The 13,508-nt window shown below is 45.2% G+C and overlaps 1 protein-coding gene across 1 annotated transcript; it reads left to right on the top strand.

Annotated features, from left to right (window-relative positions):
- Positions 1-10,740: 10,740 nt before the first annotated feature.
- Positions 10,741-13,054, top strand: LOC133735531 (exopolygalacturonase clone GBGE184-like). Its single transcript, XM_062162936.1, has 5 exons — positions 10,741-11,199; positions 11,361-11,681; positions 11,788-12,077; positions 12,178-12,412; positions 12,533-13,054. Exons 1-5 carry the CDS (start codon positions 10,837-10,839, stop codon positions 12,794-12,796), a joined length of 1,473 nt encoding a protein of 490 aa, XP_062018920.1. The 5' UTR covers positions 10,741-10,836; the 3' UTR covers positions 12,797-13,054.
- Positions 13,055-13,508: the final 454 nt, after the last annotated feature.

Consider the following 13,508-nt stretch of genomic DNA (forward strand, 5'->3'; position numbering starts at 1 on the left):
ACGGAGGCGGTGAAGGCCGAGGCCGTCGCCAACTTGGACATTCTGAAGCAAAAAGGCGCCATTGACTGGGTGAAGGCGTCCCAATTCGCCGGGCCGTCAGGTCAGCGGGAACCCTCGAGTAGTGTGGTCCCTACTGGAGTCGAGGGTGTCCGCTCAGGTAGTGGAGAAAGTGGTGAGCGTCCGGCGGACGAGTCCCAGCGAACTCCACCTCCTACTCAATCCGAAGTCTCTCGCGCTAGTTTCATGGCCGCCCATACCCTAGCGGATGGCACCATATTGACGCCGAGCCCTACCGCCCATGGATCTGATTAGACGAGCTGCCTGGCTGGGCAACAACCACCGCCGGTTGGGGATAACGTCGCCGCTACTCCTGAGAACTGAAACTGTTCCATAGCTTTTGTAGTGCCGCTGATAGGCCTCATCAAAAAGCCCGCGGATCAAGTGGGCCGATGGAGGCCCGCCGGCCCTGAGGGCTAAAAGCCCGGCCCGGCCCGTTAAAAAGCCCGCAAAGCCCGCCTAGGGTGGGTAGTGGGCCGGCCCGCAAAAAGCCAGCAAAAGCCCGGCCCGCCAAAGGCTCGCTAGGCCCGGCCCGTAAAAGCCCGCTAGGCCCGGCCCGTAAAAGCCCGTAAAATATTATATATATATATATATATGTGTGTGTGTGTGTGTGTTTATATATATATATATATATATGTAGATATGTGTGTGTGTGTGTTTATAAATATATATATACACACATATAGATATATATTTGTGTGTTTATATATATATATATATGTGTGTGTGTGTGTGTGTGTTATATATAGATATATCTATATATGTGTGTGTGTTTATAAATATATATATATATATATATATATATATATCAATATATCATGTATGTGTGTGTGTTTATATATATATAGAGATATATATATATATATGTGTGTGTGTGTGGAAGTTCTTATACTTCTATATAAAATATGTGCATATATATATATATATATATATATATATATATATATATATATATATATATATATATATATATATATATATATTCTAAATATCGGTTGACCAATTCGATCGGATTCGAAAATATGGTGAAATTGGCTAAATTTTTTACCACACTCATAATTTATTGTAATAAACTCATCCAACGGTCGGTTTTTCCATTGTCTTTGAATTGATAGGGGTTGCTCTTAGGAGTGTATGATATATAAATATAGGTTTATAAGAGTAACTACGTTTGACCTAGTTGATCGAATTCGAAACGATAACCAAATTTGCTAGATTTTTTACAACCACCATAAAATATTACAATCTCTCAATCGAGCGGTTGGTTTCTCCAAATTCATCTTCCACTTCATGGTTGTTTTAGAATGGACCTCAACAATTTAAATGCAATGTATAAGTCATACAACTTTAGGAGACAAATTAGTATAGGCCAACGTATTTGTAATTAAAAATTGAAATTTTTATCTTACGTTCACACACATTCATCGATGAATTATTTACAAGCGTGATGTAAAAAAATAAACAAGTTTTGTGTTCATCACGCCATCGGTCAACCAATAAAACATGCAAGTGACTACAGTTGACCAATCCGATCGAGTTCGAAACTATGGTGAAATTGACTAAATTTTTAACCACACTCATAATTTATTGTAATAATCACATCCAATGGTCGGTTTTCCCATTTTCTTTTAATTGATAGGGGTTGCTCTTTGGAGCGTGTGATATATAAATATAGGTTTAGAAGAGTAACTAGGTTTGACCTAGTTGATCGAATTCGAAACGAAAACCAAATTGGCTGTATTTTTTACAACCACCATAAAATATTACAATCTCTCAATCGAGCGGTTGGTTTCTCCAAATTCATCTTCCACTTCATGGTTGTTTTAGAATGGACCTCAACAATTTAAATGCAATGTATAAGTCATACAACTTTAGGAAGAAAATTGGTATAGGCCAATGTGTTTGTAATTAAAATTAATTTTTTTTATCTTATGTCCATGCACATCCATCGATGGAATATATACAAACGTGATGTGAAAAAATAAGCACGTTTCGCGGTTGTCACGCCATCGGTCAACCAAGAAAACATATAAGTGACTACGGTTGACCAATCCGATCGAATTCGAAAATATGGTGAAATTGGCTAAATTTTTTATCACACTCATAATTTATTGTAATAAACTCATCAAACGGTCGGTTTTTTCATTTTCTTTGAATTGATAGGGGTTGCTCTTTGGAGTGTATGATATATAAATATAGGTTTATAAGAGTAACTACGTTTGACCTAGTTGATCGAATTCGAAACGACAACCAAATTGGCTAGATTTTTTACAACCACCATAAAATATTACAATCTCTCAATCGAGCGGTTGGTTTCTCCAAATTCATCTTCCACTTCACGGTTGTTTTAGAATGGACCTCAACAATTTAAATGTAATGTATAAGTCATACAACTTTAGGAGACAAATTAGTATAGGCCAACGTATTTGTAATTAAAAATTGAAAATTTTATCTTATGTCCACACACATCCATCGATGAAATATTTACAAACGTGATGTAAAAAAATAAGCAAGTTTTGCGTTCATCACGCCATCGGTCAACCAAGAAAACATGCAAGTGACTACAATTGACCAATCCGATCGGGTTTGAAACTATGGTGAAATTGACTAAATTTTTAACCACACTCTTATTTTATTGTAATAATCACATCCAACGGTCAGTTTTCTCATTTTCTTTGAATTGCTATATGTTGCTCTTTGGAGTGTATGATGTATAAATATAGATTTATAAAAAATTAGTGCCTTTAAAAATTTATTTATCAATAAATTAGTATCTATATATAAATAAAGATTTTTTTTGGTACAATATAGAATTATAGATATGTTATCTTTGATTGTATTTGATCATTATCCAATGAATTTCCAAAGCTTGATTAAAAAAAAAAATATTAATTTGTGTCTTTAAATATTTATTTATACATAAAGCCCGCAAGGCCCGGCCCAAAAAAGCCCGCAAGGCCAAGCCCGGCCCGGCCCGAAAAAGCCCGCAAAGCCCTCTTTATATGGACGGGCTTGGATCCGTCTATTTTTAATAAAGCCCGGCCCGGCCCGGCCCGCTATTATTTAAAAATATAACAAGGCCCGGCCCGGCCCGTTGACGACCCCTAGCCGCTGAGGCTTTGCTTTCCCTTCCTTTTTTTGTCTGTGCCGCTAAGGCTTCTTGTACTTTTGACAATATTCTTGGGCGGGGAGTCCCGACCCTTAATATACACAGTTTGTTTTTGCGTTTGAGTTTTCTAAGTGTTGGATTCCTTGTGTTGTTGGCATGTTGCTATACCGCCAGAGTTTTGACTTGTGCTTCTGTTAATCAACGAAACATTAAAGGAATTAAAATTGTTCCAAGTGCACGGTGTGGCGGACGTGGTCCGCCGAACATTGTTGGCGTTGCCAGTAAACTTCTATGCTTGGACTTGGTGACAATGGTTTGAATAATTTCTCGTTTCATTGATAGCTGACAGATCAGCGTTTTACAAAAGCGGGGTTGTACCCGTTGGGTAGCTTCCCTTAGCTAAATATTGAACAAAAATTTAGCTAAGTCAAGATGCTCTTGGGTAGCGGTATGACTATTTGTAGTAATACCGAAGGTGTTCGGTATTCCAAGGGTGGGTCGTTGTGACGCCATCCTTGTCTATTAAGTAGAAGGTGCCGGGGCTAACGACTTCCACAATTTTGTATGGACCTTCCCAAGTTGGGCGGAGTGCCGTTGGCGGTGGAATGACTTCCTTCATTACCCAGTCCCCCAGTTGGAGGTTCCGGGCTTTTACCCTAGCGTTATAGAAACGTGATACCCGCTGCTTGTTTTGCAAGTTGTGCAAATGGGCCTTGTGTCGTTTCTCCTCGAGGAGGTCCTTGTCGAGGTTGATGCCCTCGCCGTTGGTCTCGGGGTAGTAGCGCTCGACTCTAGCGGTAGGCTGAGTAACCTCGATGGGTAGGACGGCCTCAGTACCGTACATCATACAGAATGGTGTTTCACCAGTGGCAGAAGTTGGGGTAGTCCTGATGGCCCACAGAACTTCCGGGAGTTTTTCCACCCATAAACCCTTGGCGTCGTCGAGTTTCTTTTTCAGCAACTTCTTGATTATCTTGTTTGCTGCTTCGACTTGGCCGTTGGTTTGGGGGTGAGCGACAGATGCGAAGCTCATCTTGGTGCCCAGGTTAGCGGTGAAAGATATGAGTTCTTGGTTGTTGAACTGCGTGCCATTGTTTGTGATGATGGTGTGGGGGACGCCGTAGCGGCAGTATATGTTCTTCCAGAGGAAGTGGGTTACCTTGGCGGTAGTTATCGCCGTTAGTGGTTCTGCCTCGATCCATTTGCTGTTGTAGTCAATGGCAACAATGATGTACTTGAACTAGCCTTTGGCGGTTTGGAATTTTCCCATCAAGTCCAGGCCCCACGTGGAGTGGATCCATGGACCAATGATGATTGACAGGGGTTCCGCCGGGGCGTGGGAGAGGTCCGCATATTGTTGACATTTGTGGCAAGATCTTGATACCCTTCTGGCATCATCGCCAAGCGTAGGCCAAAAGTAGCCTTGTCGCATTGTGCGATTAGCCAAAGATCTGGCGCCCGAGTGGCTTCCACATTCCCCGCCGTGTATCCTTGCAAGAACGACTTATCCCTCATCTGGGGTTAGACACCGGAGGTTGGGATGGGTGAACCCCTAGCGGTAAAGCTTGCCATTCTGGATGTTGTAGCGGGTTGCTCTCCGCTTGAGCTGTCGTGCTTCGACCTTATCCGCTGGCAGTGTCCCATTGCACTTGTATTCGATGATTTCATCCATCCAACTGGGATTTACCTTAATGCTGAAAATCTCCGCTAGGGTTTTTGTGATTTCTTGGCTTGTCAAGACACTCCACCCTTGTGTCCGCTGGACTTTGGTGTGGTTGAGCGGTTGCTAGTCATGCCAATGAATCAGCCTTGGCGTTCTTTTTCCGGGGGATCTGTGTGATGGTGTGAAATTTGAATTTTTTAAGAAGCGTCCTGACGTACCCCAAGTATGCCGCTAACTGTTGGTCTTTGGCCTGGAAGCTGTCGTTGACCTGGTTAACGACTAGTTGGGAGTCGCTGAATATGTTGACACTGTCAGCCCCCGAGTCGATGGCGAAGAGTAAGCCGGCGATGAGCGCTTCATACTCCGCCATGTTGTTTGAGGCTGTGAAATTGAACTTTAACGCGTACTCCACGTTTAGTCCCCCTGGTCCTGTCAAGATGACTCCAGCGCCACAGGCCTTTGCGCAAGCGGAGCCGTCCACATGGAGGTTCCAGTCTGACTGCTGTGGAGCTGGTTCTTCAGTGGTGACCATTTCTGTGTCGGCATCTGCCCTTGGGTTGGGTTCATCCTGACGCTCGGTGAGTTCAGCGATGAAATCTGCCACCGCTTGACCCTTCATGGCGGTCCTTGGCTTGTAGTCAATATCGAACTCGCTAAGCTCGATGACCCACTTTCTTAAGCGCCCGGAGTGCTCAGGGTTCTGCATTACTTGCCTCAGCGGTTGATTTGTTAAGACATGAATGTTTGGGCCTGAAAATATTGGCGGAGGCGTCTGGCGGCGACAATGAGTGCGAGGGCTAGCTGCTCCAGGGGGGTATATCTTGTTTCCGCCCCGTTCAAGCCTCTGCCGGCGTAGAACACTGGGAGCTCTTCTTGACCCTCCCACCGAACAATGGCGCAGCTTACCGCTGATGGCGATACCGCTAGGTAATTGTACAGTACCTCGCCTTGCACAGGAATTGACAGAAGTGGGACTGCCGCCAAGTTTCTTTTAGACCCTGGAATGCCGTCTCGCAGTCTGGGGTCCATTCAACCTTTTTCTTGTGGGTCCTCTTCAGAACTTTGAAAAATGGGAGGCATTTGTCAGTGAGTCTGGAGATGAATTGAGAGAGAGCGGTTAGCTTTCCCTGCAGGCTCTGAACGTTCACCTTGTATTCCGGGGTTGTCATGTTGAGGATGGCCTATACCTTGTCAGGGTTGGCCTCGATGCCCCGTTCACTGACGATGTAACCCAGAAATTTGCTGGCGGTGATGCCAAAGAAGCATTTTTCTGGGTTGAGGCGCATCCCATAAGCTAAGAGAATTGTGAATATGATGCGGAGGTTTGTCACGTGGCCGCTGGCCTTGATGCTTTTGACCAACATGTCATCCACCTAGACCTCAATTATTTTGCCGAGGTGTTCAACGAACATAGCGTTCATCAACCGCTGGTATGTTGCCCCAGCGTTCTTCAAACCAAAAGTCGACACACATCCGCTACTTGCCGCTAGGTTTTTTGACCATGACCAAGTTGGAAATCCACTGAGGATAATTGACTTGGCGGATGAATCCTATGCCCCGGAGTTTAGCGACTTCCTCCCTTATTGCATGATATCTCTCCTTGTCAAAGGCCCTTCGCCGCTGCTTGACTGGATAAAAGGATGGCTTTATGCTCAACTTGTGCGTGATGATCTCAGGGGAGATGCCTGGCATATCAGCGTAGGACAACGCAAAAACAGCGGTGTTGTCACGTAGAAACTGAGTGAGCTCTGCCGCTACCTCTGGGGCTAGTTGAGCGCCAATGCGGACTGTTCGCTCAGGGTGGTCGTCGGAGATGCTGATAACCTTCAACGATGTCTCGGGGTTGACAGGCTCCTTTTTTACATATTTTGCCTCGTCGTCCCTAGGATCCTCAAAGATATTTGGTGCTGGTGCATGGTTTCGTACCGTTAGGATCTCATGGCGGTGTGTCGACCGCGACACAGTTGTTGAATAACACTCTCGTGCCAATTGCTGACTTCCCTCCACACAGCCTGTCCCGTTGGGCGTAGGGAATTTCATGAGAAGCATGTACCCGGCTATGATGCACTTTAGTTTGTTGAGCGATGGTTGACCAATGATGGCATTGTATGAGCTGAAGCAATCGACGACGATGAACTCTATATGTATTTCTGCTGTGCACGGGCTTGCGCCGATGACCAGGCGCATGTAGTCAGAACCAAGCGGTTGCGTGACGTCACTGGAGAAGCTGAGCAGCGGCTCATGATCCTGGAGTAATTTTCTATTCCGCTGGAGCTGGTTGTAACAACCATTGAAGATGACATTGACAGCGGCTCCGCTGTCAACAAGGACCCTTCCCACGGACCATTTATCGAGCATGGCGTCGATCAAGAATGGGTCGTCGTGAGGTAAACGCACTCCGCGCTCTTCTTCCTCCGAGAAGGTGATGGGCTCCCAACCAGATCGTGAGACCTTAGCGGATCTCTCATATCAGATGTTGCAAACTTCCTTGGGGTGGTTAGCGCGTGCATAGCGCTTTTTTGCCCTATGAGACATGTTGGTGATGGGAGCGCCACCGTCGATGGTGTTGATGCGACGCATGGGCTCGATGTTGGCGACCACAGGTGGCGGTTGACGCACCTTGAACTGTTCCAACTTGCCGTCACGATACAAAGTCTCAGTTGCTGTTTTGAGAGCGTTGCAGTTGTTAGTGTTGTGACCGCTGTCCTCGTGGTACTTGCACCACTTGCCAGTGTTTCTCGGTTTTCCCACTCTTGGGTATTTTCTTGGGGGTGGCGGTGGGATCTGGTCCTTGCACTGGTCGTGTATCTCCTCATACGAGGCCGTGAGGACTGTGAATACTGCGTACCGCTGGGAGGACTTCGTCTGTTTGTTACGGTTATCCCCCTGGGATGAGCGGTTGCCCTTGTGGTAATGCTGGTCTTTCTGCCGCTTGCTCTGGTAGTTGCCCTGTTGCCACTCTCTCTTCTTATCAGTTGGCGGCGTAGCAGGGGCTTTGTTAGCGGTTTCCTGATGGTTGGATGAAGGCTGAGCGGCCTTTACTAGTGTTGGCGGGGGAGGCGGGGTGTCTCTATATGTAATGAATTCTGCCTGTGCATGGATGACGACCTCGCCTATGACGTGGTCATATGTAGCATTTGGATGGTTATAATTGAGATGATAGAGGAATGGTCCCTTCAGGAGTCCTTTCTTGAAGGCTGCCAGCGCCATTGTTTTATCAAGATCTCGGCACTGAGATGCCGTCGCTCGCCACCTGGTGACAAATGACTTCAATGTTTCCTCTTCGCCCTGTTTGACGTTGAACAACTGGCTTGTGTTGTGGTGTCTGGCGGCCAATAGGATGAATCGAGAGAGGAAAGCATTTGATAGTGCATGAAATGAGTCTATTGACCCTGGCGGGCACTCGAAGAACCAACTCATTGCCTCGCTATCCAGCGTTTCGCTGAATAAGTGGCAAAGGGTGGCGTCATCGAACCCCTTGTTGTTAGTGACTTTTTTGAAGGTGTCCATATGGACAAAGGGGTCAGTCATGCCGCTGTAATGTGACATCTTTGGAGTCTTGGCATGTACCGGCCGGATGGCATGCAGGATCCTGGCGGTGAATGGTCCTGGCCTGGACGTAAATAGTGGATTTGGAATTGGCGCTAGGGTGCCGGCCTCCGCCCGGATCAGCCTCTGCTCCAATTGTTGCATCCTTTCCAGTATTAGGGCGGTTGTGTCTCCAGCAGGTCCCGCCTGGATGTTCCGCTGTGCCAGCTCCCGCCTGGGGACATGTATATTACCCTCGGTTCTAGCCCTGATTGCCGAGCGGTTGGTGTTCGGTTGTGACTCCGCCTCCTGCTCTAACATTAGTCGGGGCGGAGGAGGTGGTCCTATTCCCAGTAGTTCTGGTGGGTTCAGAGGTACCTGCATCTGTATGATTGGTCCGGGTACCAATCCGCCGGTGTTGGGTCGACTGCGTCTGGTGCTCCGCGATTGCTCGCTTTGCGCTGGGTTAGCGTTTGCTTCCAGCGCCTTGGGCAGCTGTTCAAATCTTGACATCAGCGTGGCCACCTGTTTTTGGGCCTCAACCTTTTCTCTGCGCTCCTGCTCGCGCTCCCTATTTGATTTGTGAAGGTCCGCCAGTGCCAGCTCATACATAGCGGCAAGGTCCTGCACCAGTGGGCGGCTGCCACTCGGCTGAGCCTCCGCTGTAGTTTGGGTTGGCGGGACCTGGGGAGTAACCTGGGGTTCCACGCCGGGGTTGACCAGCGTGTTGAATAGTGCACGGTTAACTTTAACTGCTGGGTTAACGTTGGTCGTTGGGTTGGTGGGATGGGGGTTGACAGATTGATCGGCCTGTTCTTCAGCGTTTGGCCCTCTACCGTTAGTCATGGTGGATGTTGTGGTGGGATGGCCTTTTGTTTAAGGGTTCCCACAAATGGCGCCAATGTTAATGTCTAAGATTCAGCGGTAGCTAAACCGTGGTTAACGCTGGTCCCATGGGCGGACCATTACTTGTAATATTCTCAGAGCTTCCGCTACCTGTCAAGTAAAATACAGAGGGCGTCAGAGGGAGACCGCGTTGGGCGGTCTTCTCTTCTCCGATGCCTAAGTTAGTCAATGTATTTATGTTGACAAAGTAACAGTAGGTAAGTAGTAAATGCGTAATTAATGAGGAGAGATAAGAGAACCTTTTATAGGTTGGGAAGAGGCTGACCTCTTCTTTGTTTTCGATGTGGGACTGACATGCTTCAGTTCCAGCTTCTGGAGCTTCTGATGCTATCTTGACGCAGCGCGTGGCGGCGCGTCAGCGGCGATCTAGGGGTGAGCCGGGGCTCAGGCGGTAACCTGCTTGGCTGTGTTTCCGTAGGTCACACCGTTGGTGGTAGTTGGTACCGCTGGCGGTAGCATGAGCGTGGCTCATTATAGCTAATTATGCTTGCAAATGCTTATGTAAGTACATATTATTAATGTACATACTAGTTGGTATTTCACTAAGTTTCGGCACTATCAGTTGAGGCCCGTAGGAGTACCCAGGTACCAGGCCACGGGCCGGGTTCACATCCCACCTTGATGGTGCACGTAAGGGACGACACCCTGGGCACAATGGGGTTCGGACCTGATCAGCACAGTCCATCTGAATACACACCAAAAGGGTGATATAGCCACAAATGGACAATATGCGTCCCACATCGAAGATAGGGGAAACTCCTTTCCCACACTCGAGTATTAAAGCATCAACACAACCACTTTTTACGGGTAATAACTCCTTATCCACTATTTATGTAATTCACTTATATATTGGTATCTTACTCAAGCATCGGAGAGGCATAAACCGTCCGGTACGGTTTATCCCTCTAATGCTGTGTTCTTGGTACAAGATTTAGGAGTTGGATCAGTACCCCAGGTGGTATAGCATTCTGAGTGAGGTACCTGGAGAAAGCCACCAGAAACAATTAATATTTTTGATAATGTAGTTTGTTAAACAACTAAGAGATACGATCAATATATGCTTTGTATGTGTTTTCTTCTTTCATGCGTTTATGTTGGAATTATTATGATTAATTATTCTGTGGAGTTAAAATATGATAATCATAAATGGTACCGGTGTTGCCGTCACATCATGCGTTGTATGGTTAATAAACAGTGTAGGGCACCATCAAATAGTGTTTGGTTTCTTTGTTATGGCCTAACAACCGAATAAATTGTTAGCAACGAAAGAAAAACAACCACAACCAAATAGCTCGGTCTTTGTTTGCTATTTTGAGAGAATACATGTCTAAATTTGAGAACATCACGTACTAAACATAGTCTCACTGTTTGAGTGTTCAAATTTTTAGTCAGCTTTCAGTTGGCGCTTCTAAAGATAGATACAGAGGGAGAGGGCCTATAAATGCCTAGCTATTCTTTTAAAATGGTATAAGATGCATTCCTACTTAGCCATTCCAAAAAAATAATAATAAATAATAATAAATAAATAAATAAAATAAATAAAAAGTAAAATAAAAATCTAGTACATAGAAAGATGTCTATGGGATTGAGCTCGCCAAACATGGACACCGCAAGGAGATTGGAGGCTATTCTTCTCGTAGGCTTAGTTTTTCTCGCTTGCGCGGCCAATGGTGCATCCCGTGGACATCTTTTTGGGGTTGGTGCACCACGTCGGACCCTCACTGATACTACGAATCGTAAAGTATTCGATGTCACAGCCTTCGGTGCTAAACCTGAAGCCGGCGATTCAAAAGGACGCAAAATGAGAGAGCTTCCCGGCGGTGGAGATATAGACGCTCCTCTACCACAACTTCCCGTTGCTGGTGGCGGCGACTCTGGCAGCGATGATGGGAATGATGACGGTTTGAATCCCGATGCTGACAATGATACTGGAATGGTGAGTTTCTAGAGACAATAATAGCATTGAATTTCAAAAATGTACCTGTTCAATAATCCAAATATTCGATCAGTCTTAACAATTTAACAGTGGATCGTGTTTCTGCACGTACATTTTATGCATGTGATGATGAAAATTAAATTCCTCATAATAAATTGCAGGCATTCATTAAGACGTGGGTGGCCGCATGCAGGGGAGAGTACAAGGGTCCAGCAAAGGTTCTTATTCCAAAAGGCACATTTTTGGCTGGACCTGTTGTGTTCCAAGGGCCATGCACCAGCTCCAAGGAGCCAATCGTTTTGGAAATTCAGGGAGAAGTGAAAGCCACCACCGATTTGAGTGATTATTCCTCTCCTGAATGGATCTCGTTCGAAAATATTGACGGTTTGATTATCACCGGTGATGGAGTTATCAATGGCCAAGGCGAGAAAACATGGAACGGTGCCGGCTGCCATAGCGACGACTGCCCTCATTCCCCATCCGTAAGATCCATTGCCCTAGCTAGCTCCATCCATAACCAATTTATTTCGGTGTAATGCGTACAACCTAGACGCATTTTATTTATATGCTGGTTTGTTGTGAATGCAGAACATAAAATTCCAGAAGGTTAAGAATGCACTTATCGAGGGGATCACATCCTTGAACAGCAAGTACTTTCATTACCACATCACCGACTCCAGCAACGTTACCATGAACAATGTGCACATTACTGCCCCTGGCGATAGCCCTAACACAGACGGCTGCCACATCAGTAATTCCGACAACGTCAAAGTCATCAACAGCATCATCGGAACTGGGGACGACTGCGTTTCCGTCGGCCAGGGCGCCCGCCAAGTTACCATCAACAACGTTACTTGCGGCCCTGGCCATGGCATTAGGTACGTACCTAAGTAACTAGCTGATTATAATATGATTGCATGTATTCATTTAATTTGTATTTATTCAGTACGTTCATGATCGAAGATAATTTGATCGCAGTGTTGGAAGTCTTGGTAAGTACAAGGACGAACAACCCGTGGTCGGTGTCACCGTGACCAATTGCACATTGTCGAACACAACCAACGGCGCCAGAATCAAAACTTGGGCCGGACCGAACAGAGGAGAAGCAAGAGGAATCATATTCGATAACCTCGTCTTGGACCATGTGAAAGCCCCAATTGTCATCGATCAACACTATGGAGAAAAGAAAAGTGGGGGAGACAATAAAAATGCGGTAATTAATTCAGTAATTCAATTCTAGTTAATTTCTTCAAATTCATTATTTCCGCTACTTTGGATCTCTCGACCAATCTAGTTTCCGATCTGATAATAATGATGTTTCTTTCGTTAACAGAAGGATCCAAACTCCGGAAAGCAATCCCTATATAAGCTCAGTGATATTCACTTCAGAAACATTAAGGGCACCTCGTCGCACAACGTTGCCGTGTCACTATCATGCAGCGCTACAAACCCTTGCGACGGGGTTGAATTGAATAACATCGACATTGCCTTAGGAGGAGCCGGCACCGCCAAAAAAACAGACGTTGCATCGGAATGTTACAACGCAAAGGTTACCACTAAGGGCACAATGAATCCAGCAGCACCAGCCTGCCAATAAGTAATTCGATTGGAATATCCTCTGTGTACAAGATTTCGGTATACTTCATCTAAACAAAGAAAAAAAGATACGTAAAAATACACATCTACTGTATTAACTAGTCTTAATTAGATCTTTCTCTCTCTGCCGTCTCTGTGTGTATATATAGACATTTTACGTACATATATAGTACCCTCAAGTCATCGCATTGGGTTATGGCTATTCCTCATTGAATATTGACCAAGAAGAATAGAGATCGAATGACCAAGATTATTAGTATTTATGTCTTTCTAATTTGATATTCCAACCTAACAAAAATTCGACAAGGGGCACCTAGTTGCCTACACAATTAGATGATGTACGGCACAAATTAATCGTATAAAGAAGTTGGCACTAACATGAGAGAATGCTAACGTTATTTGACTTGAACAAAAATTCAAAATTTATATGAGTGCCAGTGATGTCTTAGTTTCGAATAACCCATCCCCATAAGAACAAAAAATCTATTTAAGAGCAAAAAAATGGCAAAAGGAATATTATTAGTGAAGTATTGCCTTTTGCGTTTGTTCTTTTAGCTTCCTTGTATCAGCCTTGTATTTTCAGACCAAATTAAACAAAATGGCATATTGTAATCCCGTACGTAATAGAAGTTATATTCATCGACTAAGCTAAAAGAGACCACTCCAGCATCAATCGGCACGAACAAGGAATATTAATTAGTTATCAACGTCAT

This window comes from Rosa rugosa, chromosome 3, assembly GCF_958449725.1.
Source record: "Rosa rugosa chromosome 3, drRosRugo1.1, whole genome shotgun sequence".
Lineage (NCBI taxonomy): Eukaryota > Viridiplantae > Streptophyta > Magnoliopsida > Rosales > Rosaceae > Rosa > Rosa rugosa.